At 54.0% G+C, this 25508-nt stretch overlaps 2 protein-coding genes across 2 annotated transcripts in view; both read left to right on the top strand.

Annotated features, from left to right (window-relative positions):
- Window positions 1-12097: 12097 nt before the first annotated feature.
- On the top strand, window positions 12098-12424 carry IUM83_15175 (uncharacterized protein; the record flags this gene model as incomplete). Its single annotated transcript, XM_067939975.1, has 1 exon — window positions 12098-12424. The coding sequence occupies one exon, from the start codon at window positions 12098-12100 to the stop codon at window positions 12422-12424; it is 327 nt and encodes a 108-aa protein (XP_067782219.1).
- Window positions 12425-13385: 961 nt separating this feature from the next.
- Window positions 13386-25508, top strand: part of IUM83_15174 (Serine protease family S33) — a gene marked incomplete at both ends in the record, with an annotated part of 34928 nt that continues 22805 nt past the window's right edge. Inside the window, one exon of the mRNA XM_067939974.1 lies at window positions 13386-13820. Within this exon, the coding sequence (XP_067782218.1) occupies window positions 13386-13820 (435 nt within the window). The remainder of the gene's footprint in view (window positions 13821-25508) is intronic.

The raw sequence follows: 25508 nt of genomic DNA, 5'->3' as shown, positions 1-25508 counted from the left end.
CGAGGACGCCGTGCTGCATTACGTCTATACGAAAGGTGCGCAGCTTCCGCAAATATAGATCCATCTAGGGGTTGCAAATTCTTCCTGTACTCTGTACTAAATCCTGTGACTAGCTACTGTGGACGCGAAGATGACCAATAATCCGGTACGCAGCGATGGACCAAGGCGCACCACAACACGTTCTGTTGCTACGGGTGGCGGTGAAGCCGGCGACGGATTGGAAGAGGACGGCGCCAAAGTCGCCTTCGCGGCAGGTGCGTTGGCAACGATATTATAATTATGGGCTGCAGCTACTGAGAATTCGACTGTATGTTGTGTGTTGTATTACTAGCTACTGTTGGTTCAGTTGGCCCCGAAGTTGGAGCAGGTGGACGTGCTCGTGGTATAGCAGCTCGAGTTCGCGGGCGTGGACGCGCTCATGCTCATGCTCGTGGCCAACCTGGCGGCCGGGGCCGTGGCGACCAAGCTGCAGCAGCATCCGACGCTGAAGGTGGCGATGACGTCGGTGACGGGTTGAAGGAGGTCGACGACGCCGACGTCGTCTTTACGGCCGGTGCGTTGGTGAAGAGATCGGGGCGTGATGCAGCAGCTACTGACCAAACTGCTGCGTGTGGGTTTGCCTATTAGGTACCACGGCGGTGGCATTCTGAGAGGAGGAAATACAGATGCAGATGTTCGGCATGGAGCTGATGGTGGCAATGGCGAGCATGGCCGAGGCCCGGTATTGTTCGGGTACACCAAACTACAGGGTGTGTCAGTGGAAGTGTATCGGCTGTATCAAATGATCGAGTGGAGCTGCTGCAACACGAACGCCACCCCGTCTTCTTCAACATGTGTATATCGACGAAATTGCGACCTTCTCTCCGGCGAGAGAGCCCTGGATGAATAAAAAAAATTATCGACATGCTGGCACGGCATATCTCATTGGGAGCGTCTGCCGTCCTGCAAAAAAAGTGCAAGGGCAAGTTTCAGATCCGATGGCTTTACACTGAGTTCCAAGGCAGCATCGATAACCATAGTGTCGGCATCATCCAGTGTGGAATCGCTAACTACAGGGTGTTGGCCAAAGACAAGTGCAATCAAGCCTGGCATGATATACTGGAATGTGATGAATCTGAGCAAATCCGAATGGAGGATGAACATGAACTCCAAGAAGCAGAAGTGTATGAAGCCTACGACCGTACTGATCTCCTCCACTACCCTGGAAGAAGTCGTGGCCGTTCGTTACATGCGTTTCGAGCGTTCACAAACCATGGATGCCTCGCGGGACCTTTACGAACACGACGATGGATCAACCAGCACATACCTTCGACCCGAGTATCGTCATATATTTGAGCACTCAGCCTGTTCTAGCTTTTTTGGGGGGTACATCCCTCTGTACTTTGGGCGCGAGGTGCTGCATGAGACCAACGAGAATGGAGTAATTAATGATATCAAGATCCCGAACAGTGCACGATGACTGAATTGATGGGCTTTCTGGGTATTTTATTCTTCGTGGCTTTCAACGCCAAAGAGGAACACGCAAACTACGAGGGGGCTCAGCCTGAGGATACAAATTTTGGCGGGTCCACGACTTCACTAGACAGTATTATGTCACTGAACCGGTTCAAGCTACTGCGGCGATGCCTAAGCTTCAATGCAGCTGCTGCGACAATGGCCCCGGACGCTGCCGCTCGCATTCAGCCTCTACTAAATCTGTTGGCGATTACATGCGACAAGTACGTCGTCGTCGGGAGGAACGTCGCGCTAGATGAAGCAAAGTGTGGCTTGCCGATCGCGCCAGGATCGGCAACTGATTGTGTTCAATCCGACCAAGCCCACAGGTAGATTCGGGCGCGTCGAACAACTTTGTTCGACTGCGGAGCTTACCGAGTCTTGACTTCAAGGAGGTAAAGGTGCCTCGAAGGCTTCTGGAAGTTCGATTGGCAACAGGTGCCATCGTGAAGACCGAAGAAGCGCGTCGTGAACGTGCGCTTCTCGTACAAACATCGGGTGTTTGTCGAACACTTTATCGTCCAGGTCAGGACGATAAGTTCGACGTTGTTATGGGCATGCCGTGCAAGCCACGGCATGAACCGGTAATTGACTGGAAGAAGCGCACGCTCGTGTGCTTCGGTCGCGACAGCGGAACAGAGAGCGATGGCCCCGTTACTGCAGCGCACGCACCAGCAGGTGCGCGCGGCTCACCAGTCGAGACAGCGCTTAATGCTGCTGTCCCGGAGTGTTCAAGGGGTACGCGATGATGCGCACAAGTGGGATCCACGTCGGCAATGCTGCCGATGTCGGAAGGAAAAGATGTGTTGGTTTCGGGAACCAACACCCACGTTCAAGTACGCAAGGGACAGTCCCTGACCCGAAGAGGTCAGGTTGACGACGACACGTCGGCTCCGGGAGCCGACGCACCCTTGGTCATGAGGGGCTCCGCCAATAACTGGCGTCGAGGTGACGAAGGCGTGTCAACTCCCGGATTTGACGCTGCAAACAGTAAGGACGGTTGCAAACGTCCCGTACTGACGCCATTGGCATGCTGTCGTGCAGCCGGGCTGCACGACGAAGCGTCATGCGATCAAGCCGGGCTTGATACCGCGTGCCCGTGGACAGGGTCCGCCGGCGAAGAACTGTCCATGGCCGGGCCTGGACCAGAAGAACCACCGTTCGGAGCCGGGCTCCGCACAACAAGAAGACGGCGCATGCGAAGAACGCTGCGCAAGTCTCGGTCCGGGACCCAGACGCTACAGGAACTGTCTGCCGGGCAGACAGAGGCGGTGACGCCGGGCGTCGAGACGCTGAACGTCTTGACGCGTACCAATACTGGATTCCAGTATCAGGAAATGGGACTCGCTAATCCTCCGACGAGGGCGTCGGAGTTGACTTCGCTTCCAGCCATGAGTTGGAAGCGCTGCACGCGCGACTTGCACGATGGACGCATCGAGCAGGTCTGCGTACTTCTCGAACAGCGAAAGAACGGAGAGCGAGAGCGAAGAGCTGAGACAGCTCTTCATGGGAAGTACCGCTGAGAGTGAAAACACTCTCAGTGCGAAGACGAAGCGAGAGCGCTTCGAGGAACAAGGCTGGGAATCGCTGAAGTCGAGTCCCTATTACGAATTGTTGAAGGAGTACAAAGGCGTACTCCCGGAAGAGATTCCTGCGGAGCTTCCGCGGGATAAGGGCATTCAGCACGAGATTGATCTCGTGCCGGGCACGAAGTACTGTGTCACGCGGCAGTGGCCACTGCCGCGAGAACAAGTAAAGGCGATCAACGACTTCTTTGAAAGTCGCCGCAAAGCTGGACAAGTGCGGGAATCAAAGTCCCCGCACAGTGCTCCGACGTTCTGTGTCAAAACGCCACAGGGTGGATGGCGCATCGTTCATGCGTATAACAAGCTGAACGATGCGACGGTACCGGCGCAGACGCCGATACCACGAAAAGATGTCATCATCGATTCGATGGCCGGGAGCACCGTTTACAGTGCTCTCGACTTGCGAGATGGATTTTATCAAATCCGAATGCGTGAGAGCGACATCCCTCTCATGGCAGTTAGCACACCAAACGGCATGCTCTGGGAATGGCTAGTAATGCCACAGGGGCTTAAGAACTCCCCTCTGACATTCAACAGGTGCGTGACGCACTTGTTCCGTTCGGTGCGCGACTTCGCGCCGAGCTACTTCGATGATGTGTTCAGGGTGCATCTTCGGAAGCTACTTGAACTTATGCGAAAGCATAAGCTCTTCGCGAACCTGAAGAAGTGTATCTTCGAGCGAGATACCCGTCCTCGGGTGTCTCGTAGGGACGAATGGTGTTCGCCCTGACCCGGAAAAGGTCAGAGTGATTAATGAATGGCCAACGCCTTCAAGTGTCAAGGAACTGAAGCAGTTCCTTGGCTTGGCCACGTACTTGTGCAAGTACGTGGAGGATTACGCGGGCAAGATCCGCCCGCTGTCACAACTTCTTAAGAAAGAAGCTGTGTAGAATTGGACAACTGATTGCCAAAAGGCATTCGATGCAGTCAAGCGGGGCTTGACTGAGGCACCGATCTTGGCAGTGGCTGACCAAGATCGTCCGTCCCACGTCGTATGTGACGCATCCGACTTCGCGATCGGATGCGCGTTGATGCAGCACGATCACGAGGGCCGTGATCGTGTCGTCTATTGCCAGCCGCGTAAGCTGAAGCCAGCTGAGCGCAACTATTCTGTACATGATAAGGAACCCCTTGCCATGAAATATGCACTCGCAAAGTTCCGAGTGTATTTGCTTGGAAGTAGACCATTTGTGGTCTACACCGACCATGCATCACTGCGCACCGCAGTGAAGTCGCCACACATATCACAAAGAATGGTGAGATGGCTCTCATTCTTTGCGGAGTATAACTTCCGGGTCGAATACAAACCCGGAAGATTAAATGTGGTGGCCGACACGTTATCACGTCGGCCGGACTACGCAGAAGCTGCTGACGTCAATGCCGTTGACGCCACGCGAACGAGCACACCGACGTCGTCTCTGTTGGATGATGTGAAGGCCGCGTACGCGCACGATGCGGACGCGAAACTTTTGCTGGCCTATGGCACAGTGCCTTCTGACAAGTCCGGTCAGAAGCTGCCCAAGCACCTTCGTGCGCGTGCATGCCGATATCGGGTGCACGACGGACTACTGTTTTACAATGCAGTGCACGACAACGCGGTCCGCGTTGTCGTGCCAAATACCCATGACCTGCGCCTCAGGATCATGTATTAATATCACGATGCCCCGTCTACGGGACATCTCGGACGTGAGAAAACATACGTCCTTCTCACGCGCGACTTCTACTGGCACCAACAGTATAAGTGGGTGCGCAAGTACATCCGTGCTTGCGAGGTACGCCAACGCGTAAAGCGTGCGCCATTCGCGCAGGCTCCGTTACAATCACTACCGACTCCGTCGGAGTGTTGGAAGTCCATGTCTTTGGACTTCATCTTTGGTCTCCCCCCGGACAGCGGAGGGAATGCCGGTGTTGTGGTCTTCGTCGTCCGCTCCAGCAAGATGGCACATCTTGCTGCGGTGCTGGCAGAGGTGACCGCGAAGCAGACGGCCCGTCTGTTCGTCGACATGGTGTTCAAACACCATGGCATGCCGACCGACATCGTGTCGGACAGAGACCAGCGCTTCTCAGCGCACCTGTGGCAAGAAGTGTTTACACTTCTTGGAAGCCAACTTTCGATGTCGACTGCGGACCATCTCAGACGGACGGTCAAACCGAGCGCGTGAACCGCGTGCTCGACGATATTCTGAAGAGCTACGCTCACTCGTTCCAATACTGGAGCGAGCGTTTGTCGATGGCGGAGTTCGCCATCAACAACTCGGTGCATGCCTCGACCGGGCATACACCGTTTTATGTGAATGCCATGCGGCATCCACGTTTACCGAGTTTACTCGGAGTGGTGGCTCCCACTTTAAGTGGGGGAGGACCTACGACTGCAACACAGCAGTCGCAAAAAGGCGCTGACACCTGCACAGTGTCAGCCGCGACAACAAGGAACAAGACAACCAGGTCTGCGCGGGGCACAGACCTTGGCAGGAAGAACCAAGGGTCAGCGCAGGGCGCTGACCCCCAGAACAAGGAAAACGAGTCTGTGCAGAGCACAGACTCCACAAGGAACAACAACCACGGGTCTGCGCAGGGTGCAGACACCGCGAAGAACCACGCAGAGGCCGGGCCTCGAGAGCGAGCTGAACGAGTTCAGCTCGGATGCGATTGACTTCATCAATAAAAGACAAGCCGTAATTCGGTTTGTCCAGGACACGATTCTGCTTCTGTGGATAAACAGAAGCTGAATGTCGATAATATTGGCAGGGGCAACACAAATGAATTCAACGTGGATGCATTGGTTTTGTTATCTACTCAAAACCTGCCTAAACATGCAGTTTCCAATTCGGAGCAAGTAAGCTTGCTCCGCGCTTCATCGGGCCATTCACGGTGTTGGCACGCCACGGCAACGCATACACGCTAGACATACCGTCTAGCATGCGGCTCCACCCGACATTTTATGTCGGGCGGTTAAAGCCATACCTCCAGCACGAGCAAAGTGGCTCGTCTGACCCGAAGAGACAGACTCGGCAGGGGAAACCCTCCTCTCCAGCGCGACTACGCGCTGGAGCAGTTAATACAGTCGGGCCTACAGCCCGACCGGCACGTTCAAGGCGGTCTGGGAGACCGCCACAGCCGGGACACGATGGTACAGAGCGGCAACCTCCGCGCTCTGAAGGTACTCCACGACCGTCACCTGGACGTGGAGCGACACGAGATGAAGGTCAACACGGCCTTCTCCATCGGGGCGTGTTTCCACCACCTCCACCACCGCTGCGAGACGCACGTGGAGAAATTCGCTGGATCGTCCAGCGAATTGTTGATCATAGGAAAGCAATCCGACGTCCGGATTGTTTTCGCATTCGCTGGAGAGGTTTCCCTCCCCAACACGACACGTGGGAACCACGGAACGTCCTGATGGAAGACGTTCCGGACATGGTGAAGGAATACGAAACCCAACACGCACTACCAGCAAGAAGGTAGTGCAGAGCTGTAGTAAGCTATAACGCCTGACGCAGATAATTAGCACGGAGACCATTGAAGCTTTCAGGTATACCATTGAAGCTTTCAGGTATACATATAGTATACTTGTTGTGGTCGCGGTTGCTAATACACACCGCCACCTGGACGAACAGTGCGCACGGACACCAGCCTCCACCGCAACAGCGTGGAGGTGCTAATACTTGCCTCGCTTCAAGAAGCACTCGAAGTGCTTTGGCGCTTGCTTACCCGATCACGGTAAGCAACAGAAATTCGCTTAGAGATGTCGACGCACAGACGCGGTCGACATCGAAGAATCGTACACAGACACTGTGTTGTCTGTTCCCGTGGTAGCGACGCACCTCGCCCTACCGCGCATGGTACTCAGCAACAGAGAGCTTGTCCTCTGTTGCAATGGCAGTCTTCAGCTTGGTCGTGATCATTGCGGATGAGCACGGAAACCCCCAACCCAAACAATTTACTAGCAGTCAATATTAATTGACGTGTCGAGCCCGGCACGTCTAAGGGATGGTGTAACGGGGTTACACACACAAGTGACAACTGTCACTTGTGCATGACAACGGTCACAAGTGACATTTGTCACTTATGGTTTAAAAGATAAATATCTGTTAAAGGTTTTAGATACTTCCTCACATTGGTGTAAGTTACACCAATGGCTACATTGAAGTGGTCCACCACAATGAGTGGTCCACACCTACCCAAAGATCCTATTGGTAAAAAGCAGCGTCTTTCTATCAATTAGAGACGTGCATATTTGCGGGGCTCTGACAGCCAGCCGCTGCCAACCCCTTTCATTGGTGATAAACAGTTTTAGCAGATTTAGGAGGAAGATCAATTTACAAACAATACAGTTCTCATTTTACCTTAAACTAGCTACTTGGTGTTTTATTTGATTTTATATTATACATGTGGACTCAAGTATAATTAATTCAAATTATTAATAAACTCCTACGTTTCCTCATACAAGTAGCGCGACGTGTAAGCTAAAGTAGTGAGTCAAAGTAGGCTCACTCCACTAGCTCTGCTACGCGCTCCATAATTGCCTCCAATTGAACCGCTAGCTCCCACTCAGCACTCGTAATACGATTGAAAACTTTTTTTTTCCTTCATTGACACATCTGCATTCTGAACGCATGCCTGAAACGCCTGAGTATTGATGATTGACCGCTGAAATAACTTGATTGCGGAAGCGACACGAATATCTACATTCACGAAACCAGCTAACTGACGTAGTTTATGGAAACTTTGTACTTCTTTGAGGCGTGCAACACGTTCAAGAGACTTACTGGATGCAACGTAGTTGTTCTGAGCACGCAACTTTCTAATCACTGCTCCACCTAAAGGGAATGCACCACCTTGTGTCACTACAACTCGTTGCTTGACAAACGTGTCTGTTTTCGGATCTTGCTTGTATTCGTTGCACACGTTCTCCTTCAGTCCGATGCCATATCCAATGCAGAGATTGAGTACATGAATCGTGCAATCCGTTTATAAGATCGAGTCAAACTGTCTCGAGACCTTACGAGCTGCCGCTGCCGTGTCTGAGACTGTGAATTGAACCATTTTAATCATATCCAAGCCATAGCGACGCTTAGTAACTTTGTCGTAGGGATTATCGGGAATATCGTTGTAGGTCTTTCTGAACGGGTTCGTGACGTTCGGGTCTCCCGTAACACCCACTAGGAAATCGTTTAAAGTCCGGAGTCGTTACCCAGTTGTGCGCCAGACCTTCACAGACAAAGCATATTAATGAGATTCACAATCGCTTAGCATATCGAGTTTTCGCACACTCACCGACGCGGATTAGCCATCGCGCAATATGACTCGAAATTTGTTCTTGGGGAACCGGAGCATTCCACCGCGTTTTTAGTCGCCTGGTAGGTTGCACCTCTGGTTCACTTAACTCGGGAGGGGCTTGGGGCTTCGCTTCGGCTTTGGGAGCCACTTGTACCATGAAGCGATCGGCGAGACTCCGGCGATGATGCTTAACCTGGATCACCAATTCGTGCTGTTTGTGTTTGGATGTCAAATGAGTCTTGGTATTAGACGCGTTGCTAGCACGGCATAGCGAATCTTGCTATGTCTTCGACTTCGCACACAGCAGGCAAATATGCGTGAACCGTCTTGCCCCGGTAGGCGGTAGGCTTCTCTAAACGGTGTATCACACTCCAAACCGAGTCAGTCCCTTTCTTAGGCGGCTTGTGAACGATGTGATTTTGAATATCACCCGTTAGTGCTTCTTCGTTCTCAGCGTCTCCTTGCGCGAGATCTAACACGGTGGCGTCGCTTGAACACGAGATACCGGATATGCTGTTTGGTGGTAGCTCCTGGGAATCACTGCTAGTATTGAAGAATCTGCTCACACACAAGCGACTGCAGAACCTGCATTCAGCAAGTGTTAGGGGAAACAGATGATACGCGAAGATATCACCACAGCGTTGTTACCCGTTTGAGAGGTCGACATCTGGCTTCGTGCAGAGCTCATTGCTGCACAAATGATGTACCTGACCGCCACAAACAGAGCAAGGAGATGTCTTCGCTAGATCGCTCCAAAGAGAGTCAATCTTAGCGCACTTCATGGGTGTGTTGGTTGAGCCGCAAAACGAGAAATGAGCGATGGAGCGAGCGGGAGAGGCCGCTAAGCCACCAATTTTCGCGCCCTTCGAAGATCTCACGTGGGTTGAAGTTTGGGGAACTATAGTAGTGCTAACTAGTACTACTAATGCCATTTTCTCTATCCCTACTATTCAATTAGTACTACTAATCGGCCAAACCACCAGTACTATAGCATAGCCCTACTAATTGGTAGTAATATAGCACTACTAACGCTACTATTCTGGGGTCTACTACCGAACCCTGATTAGAATATGTAAACGACTTCTATGTAGGAAACAAAAACATATCGTGATAGGAAGTTTATCACGCGTCGACTCAGGTGCCATTAGAACTCATCACCATACGTGACCGACATGTGGCTGGTCGCATCGGCGAGATCAGTCAGGGATACCGAATCGTCCAAAGCTTCACCCTCGTTCACTGACTCACTAGTACTGGCCTTAGCATCGGAGGAGGTCAACGACTCGACAAGCTCGGGTACTCGAGCGGTCTGCCGGTGCTAACGGGGTCGATTAATCAAGCCGAACTCCGTCGGCGTGAAGTAACCTCACGCGTCGATCGGATTGCAAATCGGCTGGTCGGAGTGGCTGGGGAGAAACTAGGGGAGCGTTCCCTTAGATAGACATGTGAACTCCACGAAGATGATCCAAGTGTGAGGTAGACATACACACTAACCCGACTGGAACTGGCCGTCGGACCAGCTATCTTCCCAGGAATAATTGCGACTGACGGTCGAGCGGCCTCACCGCACACCCGTTGTCCTCGCCTACGAAGCACTTGTAGTCGCCTATACCAACCTACGAGAAGGGGCTTCTTGTCCTACCCGCTCCTTGGCTGACCCTCACCTCTCTCGGAGCTCCTTAGCCGCACACTCCACTCCGCGATGTCGCCACATCATTCTACAAACTCCATGGTCGTCAATCCTCACCGTGTCACCCCGCCTTTGGTTGCCGTGGCTACTGCCTGAATCTTTGAAGCTGCGTAGCCCTGCGAGAAACCGCTCCTGACCTGTACCGCGAGCCCTCTGACTCGATTCCGCCACCATCCCACCAGTCTACCACTCTCCTTGGTACCGACTTTGCCGCTCGTCCACCGCATCAGCCCGTCTATCAGCACCCTAGGTCGTCGGTGCAGTTTCCCGGTGGTCACGTGATCGCTCCCCTGTCTACATAGTCACTTTAAACTATTCACTTCCGGACATAATGGTTTGGGTAGTAGGTACTTGTCGTACTTATGTCAAATATCTTATTCAGTCGTACCTAATCGGGTTCAACGTCAACTAGCATTGCGGATCAACAGCACGTCGGCCCGCCGCTGTCGGGTCGCTTTTGTTTCTTGTGTTGCTATCTAGCGCGCAGTATCTGTTACTGCTCTGAATGCAACAAAATTCTTTGATTATGTCATTTGGTGCAGAATTTGAAAACGTTTCGGAATAGTGCGACCATTTGTCATTGCCCAAGAGAGGTTCTCCCCCCCCTGGGAGAGGAAGAGGGTGGTATAGGGTTCAGTGCCCAGGATAAATGGGTTAGGGATCACGGTGTTCGGCTCATGTCAATGTGAGTTTAATTAATGCCAACCAGGAAGCCCACCTGTGGTTTAAGTGCTGTGTGTGTGCACGCAGGAGCAAACCCAGGCGAACGCTGAATAGAACGTTGTCATTGTAAATATGTACAACTTAAACCGAGATATATTTTTTTTCAAGAATTGAATTACTTTTTATATTAAGATGCTTAGTTAAGTTCATCGATTCAGATAGTCATACGTAGCATGAATTTATGTCCCAATCTTGTGCTCGCACTTAATCGAAGCAGAGTGCGACTTTTGAAGCTATTTGCCGATATGGCGATGGATCCGGACGCTGAACATCTTGCTAGCCAGGTGAAGGTGGTGAAAGACAATGTCATCGAAGTGAAGACTATGAAGATGTACACTCGCGGAATATGTCGCCGCGTGGCGTGGCTTTACGAGAATCAGAGAAGTGTCCTGTGCGATGGTTTCCTTGGTGCGGTAATTTGGAGGATGACGACTCGGGTGTAGAGTCACTAAAGCAGGACAGCATTGCTCACGTCATGGTTGAGCATCCTGACCTGTTTCCTCTTTATTTTGATCTACATCGCGCTGACGACTTCGAACAATTCTTACTGTCACTTAAGAGCCGTAGTGGAGGTGAACTAGGACAATCCGTTTACGATACGGTGCGTTCAAGACTGTTTCAATTGTACCGAGGATATGGGTGGTCAATGCCTCCTGGCTTTGCTGCTGATTTGACGGTATTTTTATAAAGTTTATCACAGTGAAAATTTACGCACAACACTGAGTGCACAGCACCCTTTGTGTCGCGATACCCATTTCGGAAACGCTAGGCTGGTGTCCCATTTGCAAAAACGGCTGGTTTGTCGGTCAGCACGGCCATCGGATCGAGTGAGGCCCACTGCGCTTCCTCCGCACGTTCACTTGCTGGTGCTCCGATGACCCAGCTATGCGGCCTGTTTCTCCGGTCGGTGAAGTTGACTTGACTGGGAGTGGGTCGCCGTACTCCTCGGTCGCCCACAGCGGCATTTATTCGCCACACAGGACTCCTTCGCTGAACCCCGCTCGTAGTCCCATGCCTGTTGGCTACCGACGTGATAACTTGCTCGTGGACGGCGGGCCGCCTCTTCCATCCGCCGACTATGGCAGCATCCTGCCGAGCTCACCACCTCGCCGAGTCCAAGTTGCGTCCATGGAGTCCAGTGTGCTGCCTGAAATTGTCGGTTCGCCTCCACAGACGATCGCTGAGCTGTGAACTCGGCTCAATCACCAGGACCAAGCCCGCCGAATGATCGAGCACGCTTGACGAGTTATGTCTCCATCGCCCTCCTTCCTCGTCGGATGCTCCCCTTCGCCGGGATCTTTTCTCCAAGTCCACGCCTCGGGAGATGCTGAAGTTGCTTACTTCGGAGGGTCCGTCACTCCCGTGCCAAGAACTTGCCGAGTTCCGGGTCTGCGCTGAGTCACTGGCCCGCGAGAACCGGGATCTGGATCGCCAGATGAAGGTGGCTATCGCCAAGTCGGCTCGGTTAAGTCATGAGCACACCGCTGTCGTCCGTGAGCGAGACGAGTGGAATGGTGGAGCTCAGTACAATACTGAGTTCAACTCTTCCCTCCGCAAGACAGTGTGCACGCAGGAGATGCAACTGAGGGAACTAACTCGGCAAGCGAACCGCCGAGTTATTCAGCTGCGCGACACGGACCTGGAACGGTAAGGTCGTCAACTCAACGAGCATGACTAGACCTACTCGACTCTCCAAGGCGTGGTTACTTCTTACTTCGAGTGTGTCCAAGAAGCGGCTTTAGTCATCGCATCCGGTGGCGCTGACCGGGCCTTGCGGTTACTGGCCAAACCATCGAGCACCAGCGCTGAGTTATTCAGCGCCAGAAGAATATCGTCCACCACCAAGGCCAGATCTCGGTGACCGACCCGTCCTTGCTTGTGGCTGCCGCTGCGGGTGTGGACGCCCCTGGACTCTCGCCGAGTGAGTCGGCAATTAATGCGCGTCTGTGCAGTCTCCTCCAATCTCGCTCAGATTCCGACAGGGGATTGCTGGCATATCACTCTCCCAGTCAGCGGTGTTGTTGCTCCGATCCACACGCCGCCTTCGGACCCTTCGCCGTGTTAGACATCGTCCAGTGGGTCCGGTTGGCTCCGGCAAGTCCGATAGACGTTCTAGCGAGCCAGCCGAAAGCGCGCCGGACATCAACGTCCCATCGCTCGAACCCCGCTGACTTCCTGAAAGTCGGTACCGCCGGGACCACTTGACCCCAGCCACTCGGCCTTCAGCGTGCTTCTCCTGGCTCCAGCTGGAGCGTTAGCCGCACCGGGTACTTCCGGCGATGCCTTGGTTGACCTTGACAGCTCGGCCGACTCGAGGGATCACGAATTATATTCTCCGGTTGCTGACCTCGTTACCTCCATGTCTGCGACCACTGTGTCCACCTCGCCGGGTCCAAGTTCCTCTCCCTCTGCGCCTGCTTCGACGGCAGGGGCTCACTCAGTGACTTCTCCAGCGACACCCGCGGTTCCAGTACCGGATATGTCTGGGTCGCCGAGTCCCCGCCCGTTGTCACCTGGGGGGGCTGAAGTCGGCCGCGCGTACTACGCGGTCTCCAGCTCGCCCGAAGTTGGCGGTCCCTAATACACCTGAGACCTCCTGGAAGTCGGCGGCCATGAAGCAACCGACTGTTTCCAGGGGGAAGACACCGGCCAAGATCCCGTCTGCCGCTCAATCCAAGAAGCCTGCGCCTCCTCTCAGAGCCTCGGAGACGCGAGAGGTTCCCCGGATGCCTGCCACGAGTGCTAGTGCGCTTCAGGCGCTGGCCTTGGAGACGTTGAAAACTTCGGATGATGAGGTGTTAGGTGGGCTAGACGGCGTGTCGGCTCCTTCCTCGTCGAGTTCGTCACCGGACGTTGAGCGCTCGGATGCTACCGAGGAATTGGCTTCGGACTCAGCTGGACCTCCAGCCGCGCCGGAACCATCTTCGCCGGCCTCTGCGTCGATCCAAGTCAACCTGGAGGACGAGGAGTTGGAAGACAAGCCGCCTGCTCATTCTGCGGCGGCCGGGACCGCGGTTTCCACCGCTGCGTCACCAGCATCTCCTCCGGTGTTTGCTTCTCCTCGAGTGATGCCCAACAAGACTCGATCGACTAAACCAGTTGCCACGAAGTTGGCTGACTACGAGGTCGAGCTGCTTGGACAAGCGTTCGTGTCGAAGTGCAGGATGGCTGGGATCTAGGAGCTCCGCAGCCCTTGAGGGCCGCTGGAGAACGATCCTGACCCCAAGCGCCCACAACACCGACCTTGCCGTCCGCTCAGCATCTCAACTCCGTCGGGCCACTCGCTGATTCCCTCGTCAGACGTGAGCCCCAACGCCCAAGTCATGAGCATCCAAGGTTCGACCCTGAACGTGTCATCCAGTGACGTCTCCGACTCCGTCCCAAGCGTGATCGTCCCGTCAGGAACTTTGAACGTCTCCGCGTACAGCTCCTCGCACCAGACGCAGACGCCAAGGATCAGCCGTCGTCGTCCTGGGTGATGTCGCTTGGACACAGTGCTTCGGTGCACACGGGCTCGGTGCCTGGCCACTCGGTCATGAGTGTTCAAGCTGGCGGGACCTTGGTCGCTGCTCCCGATTCAAAGATGTCTGTGACCAACACGTTCATCCCCGCTTGCTGTCGAGCCCTGCCGGATCAAGATGACGTGGACATGGCTGAGGTCAGGATCGCTGAGACTCGGAGCAGTCGGACTACGTCAGAGTGTCGGACGCTCAAGTCGAGAAGTGAGGTGAAGCCTGATGGGCCGGATTCTTCGCACAGCGAGTCAGGCGTGACTTCCAAAGGCCGCCAACGCTAGTCCCTGAGCTTGCGTCGGGAACGCCCGTCCTGGAACAGTTCCAGCTGGACCGGTGAGTCTCTGCGATCGGGATCGAGACCTTCATCGGCGTCGCCCGGGGCTGCGCAAGTGGCGTTGAACATCATGCGACAGTTTTAAGAACAGCAAGCCGCGTTTTCGGCTCGCCTGAACCAAGCTCAGCTGGACATGCTACTGGGGGAGCAGAGTGACCTTCAGAGTGCAAACTTGGAGGTCCGTGCGATGAAGGAGCAAATGGCTTCCGCTCATCAGCAGAAGGACCTGGCCGAGCTCACTCTGGCAGCGGTACACCTGAAATTTGGTGATGCAGAGCAGCGGATCCGCGAGGCCGAATCGGGACCTGCGGCGAAGCCTCGCAGCAGCATGATGGAGACTGAAGACTTGGAGACAAGGATCGGGTAGGCCGTCCAGCGCGAGCGTGACGCCGCTGCTAGTCGAGCCACTGAGCTCGTTGCGCAACAGCGAGAGATGGACCAGGCGGAGCTTGACCGACGCTTGCAGGCACGCCTGGCCCAGTGGAAGCCGAGCACCGCAGAGCCGATGTCGATCGCGCCCACCGCACCGAGAAAGCCACCCGCGAGGCGAATGCGTGCCTGGAAGCTGTCATCCAAAGCATGGACTGGAACGGGAACGTGTAACGGAGTTACGCGTACAATTGGCTACAAGCCACTTGTGAATTTAACAGATAGGATATCTGTTAAACGTTTTAGATACTTCCTCACCTTGGTGTAAGTCACACCAATGAATACATTGAAGTGGTCCACCACAATGAGTGGTCCACACCTACCCACAGATCCTATTGGTAGAAAGCAGCATCTTTCTACCAATCAGAGTCATGCATATTAGCGGGGCTCTGACAGCCAGCCGCTGTCAACCCTTTCATAGATGATAAACAGTTTTTAGCAGATTTTAGAGGAAGATCAATATACAAACAATACAGTTCTCATTTTACCTATTCTAAGGCACTTGGAGTCTTATCGGAACTAAACTATATTTGTGTATTCAAATATAATTAACCTAAGTAATTACTAAGTACTTACGCTTCCTCATACACGTTGCGCAACGTGTAAGCTAAAGTAGTGAGTCAAGTTAGACCCACTACACCTGGTAGCACTTTGTAGTCCGTCCAACGACCGACTGCTTGACGTTCGTACGTGGTGTACGAACGCGGAGCCGAGAACCACATGAGCACGGAGGTGCCATGGAGAGCTCCAATACGCCTGCAACGCATGTTGCACGCGCTGACTGCCCCCACCTGTCTGACCCAGAGTGGGAAGCCCTCCAACGACTGTCAACAGTCATTGGAGAAGCGGCGATAGCTACGATGCTGCGTACGCTATCGCCGACGGAGCAACATGGTGTTGCTCTGGGGTTCATCATGAAGGAGCAGCGTGATGCTGCTTCCTCAGTGACGGCGTCGTCAGGGACGACACCGCGTGCTCAACCATTAAAATTGAGTGTGAGCAATTTTGTAGGAAGAGAGGGCGAGCCTCTCCTCCGGTGGCTTGTCGAGCTCGACACAGCCATAGTGGCTCGACGCATCGTCGACTCGCTGTCGAAGGTCGCGTTCGCCATGCCCTGCCTTGGCGGACGCGCAAGGAGTTGGGCGTATGGACGCCGACTCTCCGATCCTACGTGCTTTAGCACGTACGAAGTGTTCAAAGAGGAGCTCAGACAAGCGTTTGAGCCCCCGTAAAACGAGTTCCGGTCGAGGGCGGAATTCCTCGACCTGCAGCAGGGTAAGCATGACGCTCATGCTTACGCGCAGCGCGCACGATACTTGGTTTCAAATATCGTGACCAATCCAATCGACGAGGCGACTAAGGCCGTCACGTTCATGAAGGGACTTAGAGATGGGCCCGTGAAGACCTATCTCTTCCGAGAGTACCCGAGTACTCTCGAAGCTGCAATCACCCTTGCCATGCAAGAAGAGTTTAACCTGCGGCAGGCTAAACTCCATGCAAATGCGCCGAGGCCGCAACCGCCCCGGTAGCGAGGACGGGAGGTACCGGACCAATGGACCTCTCGAACGCAACGGCTGCTGGTTACCAGCAGCAGGGAGGCAACGTGCGATACTTCCGTTGCGGAAGGATCGGTCACTTTACCAGAGAGTGCACAGCTCCCATGCCCCCTGGACGAGGCCGTCGTGGCGATGCTAGGCATCGCTGCGAACAAACAAAAAAACGTGAACATCCAGTAGGCGCGAGGTGCCCTGCTGGTAATGCAGTCGCGCGTGCCGACATCGGGCACGCGACACTGAGGACTGCAGCCCCCAGTGAGACTAGCTCTCGGTGCAAGAAACACGATGACAGGCCGAACCTAGTCATCTTGAAGGTTTACTCGAAGAGAGCGAGTGACTCTCGTCGAGCATTGGTAGATTCAGGCGCGTCGAACAACTTTGTTCGACTACGGAGCCTGCCGAGACTTGACTTCGAGGAGGTAAATGTACCTCGAAGTCTTTTGGAGGTACGACTGGCAACAGGTGCCATCGAAAAGACCGAGAAGCGCGTCGTGAACGTGCGCTTCTCGTACAAACAACGTGTGTTTGTCGAACACTTTATCTTCCTGGACCTGGACGATACGTTCGACGTGGTAATGGGCATGCCGTGCAAGCCACGGCATGAACCGGTGATAGACTGGAAGAAGTGCACGCTCATGCGCTTCGGACGCGACAGCGGAACAGAGAGCGATGGCCCTGTTACCGCAGCGCACGCACCAGCAGGTGCGCGCGGCTCACCAGTCGAGACAGCGCTTAATGCAGCTGTCTCGGAGTGCCCAAGGGGTGCGCGATGATGCGCACAAGTGGGATCCACGTCGGCAATGCTGCCGATGTCGGAAGGAAAAGATGTGTTGGTTTCGGGAACCAACACCCACGTTCAAGTACGCAAGGGACAGTCCCTGACCCGAAGAGGTCAGGTTGACGACGACACGTCGGCTCCGGGAGCCGACGCACCCTTGGTCATGAGGGGCTCCGCCAATAACTGGCGTCGAGGTGACGAAGGCGTGTCAACTCCCGGATTTGACGCTGCAAACAGTAAGGACGGTTGCAAACGTCCCGTACTGACGCCATTGGCATGCTGTCGTGCAGCCGGGCTGCACGACGAAGCGTCATGCGATCAAGCCGGGCTTGATACCGCGTGCCCGTGGACAGGGTCCGCCGGCGAAGAACTGTCCATGGCCGGGCCTGGACCAGAAGAACCACCGTTCGGAGCCGGGCTCCGCACAACAAGAAGACGGCGCATGCGAAGAACGCTGCGCAAGTCTCGGTCCGGGACCCAGACGCTACAGGAACTGTCTGCCGGGCAGACAGAGGCGGTGACGCCGGGCGTCGAGACGCTGAACGTCTTGACGCGTACCAATACTGGATTCCAGTATCAGGAAATGGGACTCGCTAATCCTCCGACGAGGGCGTCGGAGTTGACTTCGCTTCCAGCCATGAGTTGGAAGCGCTGCACGCGCGACTTGCACGATGGACGCATCGAGCAGGTCTGCGTACTTTCGAACAGCGAAAGAACGGAGAGCGAGAGCGAAGAGCTGAGACAGCTCTTCATGGGAAGTACCGCTGAGAGTGAAAACACTCTCAGTGCGAAGACGAAGCGAGAGCGCTTCGAGGAACAAGGCTGGGACTCGCTGAAGTCGAGTCCCTATTACGAATTGTTGAAGGAGTACAAAGGCGTACTCCCGGAAGAGATTCCTGCGGAGCTTCCGCGGGATAAGGGTATTCAGCACGAGATTGATCTCGTGCCGGGCACGAAGTACTGTGTCACGCGGCAGTGGCCACTGCCGCGAGAACAAGTAAAGGCGATCAACGACTTCTTTGAAAGTCGCCGCAAAGCTGGACAAGTGCGGGAATCAAAGTCCCCGCACAGTGCTCCGACGTTCTGTGTCAAAACGCCACAGGGTGGATGGCGCATCGTTCATGCGTATAACAAGCTGAACGATGCGACGGTACCGGCGCAGACGCCGATACCACGAAAAGATGTCATCATCGATTCGATGGCCGGGAGCACCGTTTACAGTGCTCTCGACTTGCGAGATGGATTTTATCAAATCCGAATGCGTGAGAGCGACATCCCTCTCATGGCAGTTAGCACACCAAACGGCATGCTCTGGGAATGGCTAGTAATGCCACAGGGGCTTAAGAACTCCCCTCCGACATTCAACAGGTGCGTGACGCACTTGTTCCGCTCGGTGCGCGACTTCGCGCCGAGCTACTTCGATGATGTGTTCAGGGTGCATCTTCGGAAGCTACTTGAACTTATGCGAAAGCATAAGCTCTTCGCGAACCTGAAGAAGTGTATCTTCGAGCGAGATACCCGTCCTCGGGTGTCTCGTAGGGACGAATGGTGTTCGCCCTGACCCGGAAAAGGTCAGAGTGATTAATGAATGGCCAACGCCTTCAAGTGTCAAGGAACTGAAGCAGTTCCTTGGCTTGGCCACGTACTTGTGCAAGTACGTGGAGGATTACGCGGGCAAGATCCGCCCGCTGTCACAACTTCTTAAGAAAGAAGCTGTGTAGAATTGGACAACTGATTGCCAAAAGGCATTCGATGCAGTCAAGCGGGGCTTGACTGAGGCACCGATCTTGGCAGTGGCTGACCAAGATCGTCCGTCCCACGTCGTATGTGACGCATCCGACTTCGCGATCGGATGCGCGTTGATGCAGCACGATCACGAGGGCCGTGATCGTGTCGTCTATTGCCAGCCGCGTAAGCTGAAGCCAGCTGAGCGCAACTATTCTGTACATGATAAGGAACCCCTTGCCATGAAATATGCACTCGCAAAGTTCCGAGTGTATTTGCTTGGAAGTAGACCATTTGTGGTCTACACCGACCATGCATCACTGCGCACCGCAGTGAAGTCGCCACACATATCACAAAGAATGGTGAGATGGCTCTCATTCTTTGCGGAGTATAACTTCCGGGTCGAATACAAACCCGGAAGATTAAATGTGGTGGCCGACACGTTATCACGTCGGCCGGACTACGCAGAAGCTGCTGACGTCAATGCCGTTGACGCCACGCGAATGAGCACACCGACGTCGTCTCTGTTGGATGATGTGAAGGCCGCGTACGCGCACGATGCGGACGCGAAACTTTTGCTGGCCTATGGCACAGTGCCTTCTGACAAGTCCGGTCAGAAGCTGCCCAAGCACCTTCGTGCGCGTGCATGCCGATATCGGGTGCACGACGGACTACTGCTTTATAATGCAGTCGACGACAACGCGGTCCGCGTTGTCGTGCCAAATACCCATGACCTGCGCCTCGGGATCATCACGATGCCCCGTCTGCGGGACATCTCGGACGTGAGAAGACATACGTCCTTCTCACGCGCGACTTCTACTGGCACCACCAGCATAAGTGGGTGCGCAAGTACGTCCGTGCTTGCGAGGTATGCCAACGCGTGAAGCCTGCGCCATTCGCGCAGGCTCCTTTACAATCACTACCGACTCCGCCGGAGTGTTGGAAGTCCATGTCATTGGACTTCATCTTTGGTCTCCCCCCGGACAGCGGAGGGAATGCCGGTGTTGTTGTCTTCGTCGTCCGCTCCAGCAAGATGGTACATCTTGCTGCGGTGCTGGCAGAGGTGACCGCGAAGCAGACGGCCCGTCTGTTCGTCGACATGGTGTTCAAACACCATGGCATGCCGACCGACATCGTGTCGGACAGAGACCCGCGCTTCACAGCGCACCTGTGGCAAGAAGTGTTTACTTCTTGGAAGCCAACTTTCGATGTCGACTGCGGACCATCTCAGACGGACGGTCAAACCGAGCGCGTGAACCGCGTGCTCGTCGATATTTTGAAGAGCTACGCTCACTCGTTCCAATACTGGAGCGAGTGCTTATCGATGGCAGAGTTTGCCATCAATAACTCAGTGCATGCCTCGACAGGGCATACACCGTTCTACGTGAATGCCATGCGGTATCTACGTCTACCGAGTTTACTCGGAGTGATGGCTCCCGCTTTAAGTGGGGGAGGACCTACGACTGCAACACAGCAGCCGCAGAAAACCGCTGACACTTGCCCAGTATCAGCTGCAACAACGAACAAACCACATGAGACTGCGCCCTGCGCAGACTCCTCCAACAACAAGGACAACGACCACGGGTCTGCGCAGAGCGCAGACACCGCGAAGAACCTCGCAGAGGCCGGGCCTCTAGCGGAGAGCGAGCTGAATGACTTCAGCTCGGATGCAATCAGTTTCATCACCAAAAGACAAGCCGTAATTCGATTTGTCCAAGATGCAATAGCAGCTTCTGTTGATCAACAGAAGCTGAACGCAGACAATGTGGGCAGAGGCAACACAAATGAATTCAAAGTTAGTTCATTGGTTTTGTTAGCTACTCAAAACCTGCCTAAACATGCAGTTTCGGATTTCGGGGCAAGCAAGCTTGCTCCGCGCTTCATCGGGCCGTTCACTGTGTTGGTACGGCACGGCAACGCTTGCACGCTAGACATACCGTCTAGCATGCGCCTCCACCCGACATTTTTTGTCGGGCGGTTCAAGCTATACCTGCAGCACGAGCCAGTTAGCTCGGCTGACCCGAAGCCTCGGCAGGAGCCGAGGCAGAAGCGGCCTTGGCCTCGGCGACGAGCAGCCTCTCCTCCAGCACGCGGACGCGCTGGAGCAACCCCTTCATCTGGGTCCCCAACTCGACCAGGATACTCGAGGCGGTCTGCGAGACCGCCGCGACTTGGGCTTTCTGGTTCGCCTGCTCCTGCTTCAGGGCGGCGAACTCAGCGCCCTGCAGACGCTCCACGGCGGTCACCCGGTCGTGGAGAGACGCGTACTGATCAGCCCGGGGCTGATCATACCCGGGGCGTGTTCCCACCCCCGCCACCGCCGATCCGTGACGCCCGCGGCTCAACCCGCTGAATTGTTGAGCGGATGGTTGACCATAGTATCCCGAAAACGAACCCTCAAGGGGCTCATTTTCATATCCGTTGGAGAGGATTTCCTCCCCATCAAGATACATGGGAGCTGCGGAACGTCTTGCTGGAGGACGTTCCGGAAATGGTGAGGGCGTACGAGGAGCAGTACGCGCTGGTGGAGCGGAAGTAGTGCGAGCGCTGCGGTCATCGCTAGCGCCCGAACCCTCACGTGCTAAGAATTTAGCACGGAGCTCTTTGAGACTCTCGGGCACACGGAACGACGTGTACCCGTTCAGGTCGAGGTCGCTCAAGGGGACCGCTCCTGGGAAGCACTTCGTGCACTGAAAGCCATCGGGCACAGCGCACGGCACATTTGCCTCCTCCGCAGCAACGTGAAGTTGCTCCAACTTTCCACGCTTCGAGTACGTCTCGAAGCGATCACGCGCTTGCTTAATCCGATCACGGTAAGCGCTCGGTTTCTTGTTGAAGTTTTCAACAAACGCGTTCCAACTTTGACAAAGTGCCTGCCATTCGGGCACTTTGCTGCGAGAAGATGTCTTCTTGCTTTGAAACCATCGGAGCTCATGGAAGCGTCCGATGTAACAATCGCGCCTTTGATGCGTCTCCGCATCAAAGTGCAGCTCATCAGCCACGGCGTTATCCTTGATGGCGTTGCGTACGTATAACGGCACCTCATTCGGAGGTACCGAGTTCCCATACCGGTCCGAGATCTCGGACGCGGACGGCATCCACGGGTCACGCACTGCAGACACAGCGCGCGGAGAACTGAGAGCCCCAGCGAAAGCGAGTGGGGTATCACTCTCAGTTCGCGAACGCTTCGACCTCGAAGCGTCCGATTCGTCCCCGTCACGCGGGCGAATGTTCTTGGCGTGAGGGTCGAGCGATTCGCTCGACACTTAGTCTTTACGCTTTGGGGGCGAGTCGTTCTCGTACTCCATGTCTTCATCGTCGTCGCCGAAGACGACGACGTCGCTATAATTTGCCTTTTGGCGCTCGAAGTAGTTATTGATGGAGAGATGACTCTCCACCGCCTTCGTGTTTGTCTTCTCTTGGGGCGCGCTCATCATTGAATGAGCGCGGGTTTCTTCTCCAAACGCGGAGAATTGAGGAATGGTCAATTCAGAGATTGACGTGCGGGGACCCCGCGCGTCTAACCTTAAGGGGGGATGGTGTAACGGGGTTACACGTACAAGTGGCTGCAAGCCACTTGTGAATTTAACAGATAGGTTATCTGTTAAAAGTTTTGGATACTTCCTCACCTTAGTGTAAGACACACCAATGGATACATTGAAGTGGGCCACCACAATGAGTGGTCCACGCCTACCCACAGATCCTATTGGTAGAAAGCAGCATCTTTCTACCAATCAGAGTCATGCATATTAGCGGGGCTCTGACAGCCAGCCGCTGTCAACCCTTTCATAGATGATAAACAGTTTTTAGCAGATTTTAGAGGAAGATCAATATACAAACAATACAGTTCTCATTTTACCTATTCTAAGGCACTTGGAGTCTTATCGGAACTAAACTATATTTGTGTATTCAAATATAATTAACCTAAGTAATTACTAAGTACTTACGCTTCCTCATACACGTTGCGCAACGTGTAAGCTAAAGTAGTGAGTCAAGTTACACCCACTACAGAACGTGAAGGCAGAGGCAGAGGAGGCGCTGAACCGACAGAAGTTGCTGGCAGACCAAAATCGCGAGCTTCGTTCAACATTGACCCAGATTCAAGCTGTTCGCGCAATCACCACCCCTCAACCTCCAACCCAAATAGAGGTGGTAGGTCTGGTGGCACCTGATTCTGCAACCAAGAATCCAGTGACAGGTGGTGCAATCAATGACGCCGTGGTATCCTGTCCCGTCTATACACACTTAAGAACACGACCAAAGTCGGTGCTGCCCAGCTGAAGGTGGGAAGTTTATCCAAATAGTCGGTGTTTGGAATCACGACTTTTCATTGGAGGAAATCCTGTCTACAGATAGCACGGAAATTGAAGCTACATGTGCTATTAAACACATTCGCAGTTGCAACTACTTCAAACTCTAGCAACTGCGGAACACGCACGACGGGGGGATAAGTTCCATGATCATCGACACGACCAAGTACGGTCGGAGCACAGCGCCTACTTGCGCTAACCACCAAGTCGTGGTACAATTCGGCGCCGCTAAACCCAGCACGGAGTCGTTCTTGTATCCGGCATACACATTAAACACGTACGAAACAGCATTCCAACAGATAAATATTAGTTTACCTCTAGAAAATGACCTGGTACGCGAGGTACTTGTTCGACCTTTCCCATGAATCGCCAAGCTGGAAGAAAATTTTCTGTCCTGCGCCCACACTCTGACAAAGCCAAAAGGCAGAAGCGAATCCGTAGTAGCGGCGAGGCTTTGAGAGATAGCAGTTGGAAATCGGCGATAGCACTAGATGGGGCGGTGCCTGACGACTCGTAAACTGAAGCCTTCTGCGCTGGTGAAATTCGTGGTGATGTACCGATTCAGCGCAACGAGTATCATTGTAGTATTTGCAACAGCACCGATCACAATGCTACTCGTTGCACCCAGACGACAGACGACGTTGAAGTTCTGATGAAGAAATCCAACCTGGGGAGTATGTTGTAGGAGGTAGTCCTTTCGCAGCATGCAACGTTGCACACCTGTATGACTCGTAGTGGAAGAAGCAGGTTTTGTAATTACATTTCCGTAAAGCGTATTTCACACTATACACTTGGGATCACATTTTCAACTCGTCGTGGTTGTCCATGCCTCGGCACCAGGCAGCTATCTGTACCAGGAAATAAACGTCACTGTCATCGATATAATCTATCAACCAAAAAAGGGTAGTCATCCCTCAATAACAGTAGCAAGCAATTATTTTGTGCGATAGTACCTCACCTCTGTTCGCAGCACAGCGCTGTATACTCTACAACCACGCTCTTGTGTCCGCCTGCCCAAATACAGTAGCAATTACACTAGCCACCGCTGCGTAACAGTAGCAAGTTAGTTACGGCGAGCATACTACTCTTCATATAAATGTCAACCACCAATACGGTGCGTAGCTACGTCGTAAGAAGTTGGTGGTGGCTCCACCAGTATCGTACAGGTACAGAAGCAAGCATATAGTTAGTCTTCAATCCGACAGTGAGATCCTACCTCTTTGGACTCCGGAAGGCAGTACCTCCTCACCCTTAGCACCACGCTCACCCTCATGGCCAGTTGCTCATCACTTCGGTCGCTAGATCAGCGGAACAGACAGCACGTGTGGTATCCGTGAACATGAAGGTGGTGCTTACCTCTGATCTGACCAGTCGGGGAATGTATTTCCTCTAATGAAAAGTCGTGATTCTAAACACCGACTATTTGGATAAACTTCCCTGAAGGTGACCGTGGGTAAGAGCACGCTGAAACAGGAGACGTCACAACACGACCGAAGCTCCCAAGTGACGAGGACTGTGGTGGCCTCGAAGAGCGCTACAGCTAAGTTGGAATTCTCGGTCAAGAAAAGTGCGGTTGAAACATCTGTGCCCAGAAGATCCTCATCCCGAAATGGTAAAAATAAGGGCGCAGACCCGCCATCATCTGATCCATACGGTTCTGACACAAGCTCCTCGGACTCCAGCGATGGCGATTCGAGCTCGAGTGGCTTAACAGTGACTTCGACCTGGATCTGGCTAAATCGACGACGACAAGGAAGATACAACTGTGTGGCCACACCGGCCGTACATTAACTACAACGCGGTCGAGAAAATCAAAAAAAGATGCGTGTGTGGAAGATCGAGTCGGTTGGCGGGAAAGGTTCACCGGCATTGCTGCTCAAGGCTCCTGGTCGGACAAGTTGAAGATCCGTCTGCTCCGCGGACGCCTGTCCTCTTCGCTGAGAGAATAATACACACGGATCCCGAAGTCTGTTCGCCACAACTGGAAGAAGCTTCCGCGCCGGTTTAAGGTCATGTATTGCCGAACGACTGGATCCTACGCCAAACGATACTACGTGAGGAAGGTGCGTTCGAGCGAAACCCCGCGCA

Source organism: Phytophthora cinnamomi (assembly GCF_018691715.1).
Source record: "Phytophthora cinnamomi strain GKB4 chromosome Unknown Contig108, whole genome shotgun sequence".
Taxonomy (NCBI): domain Eukaryota; phylum Oomycota; class Peronosporomycetes; order Peronosporales; family Peronosporaceae; genus Phytophthora; species Phytophthora cinnamomi.
The sequence above is the reverse complement of the archived record's forward strand: the minus strand, read 5'-3'. Positions and strand labels throughout refer to the sequence as shown.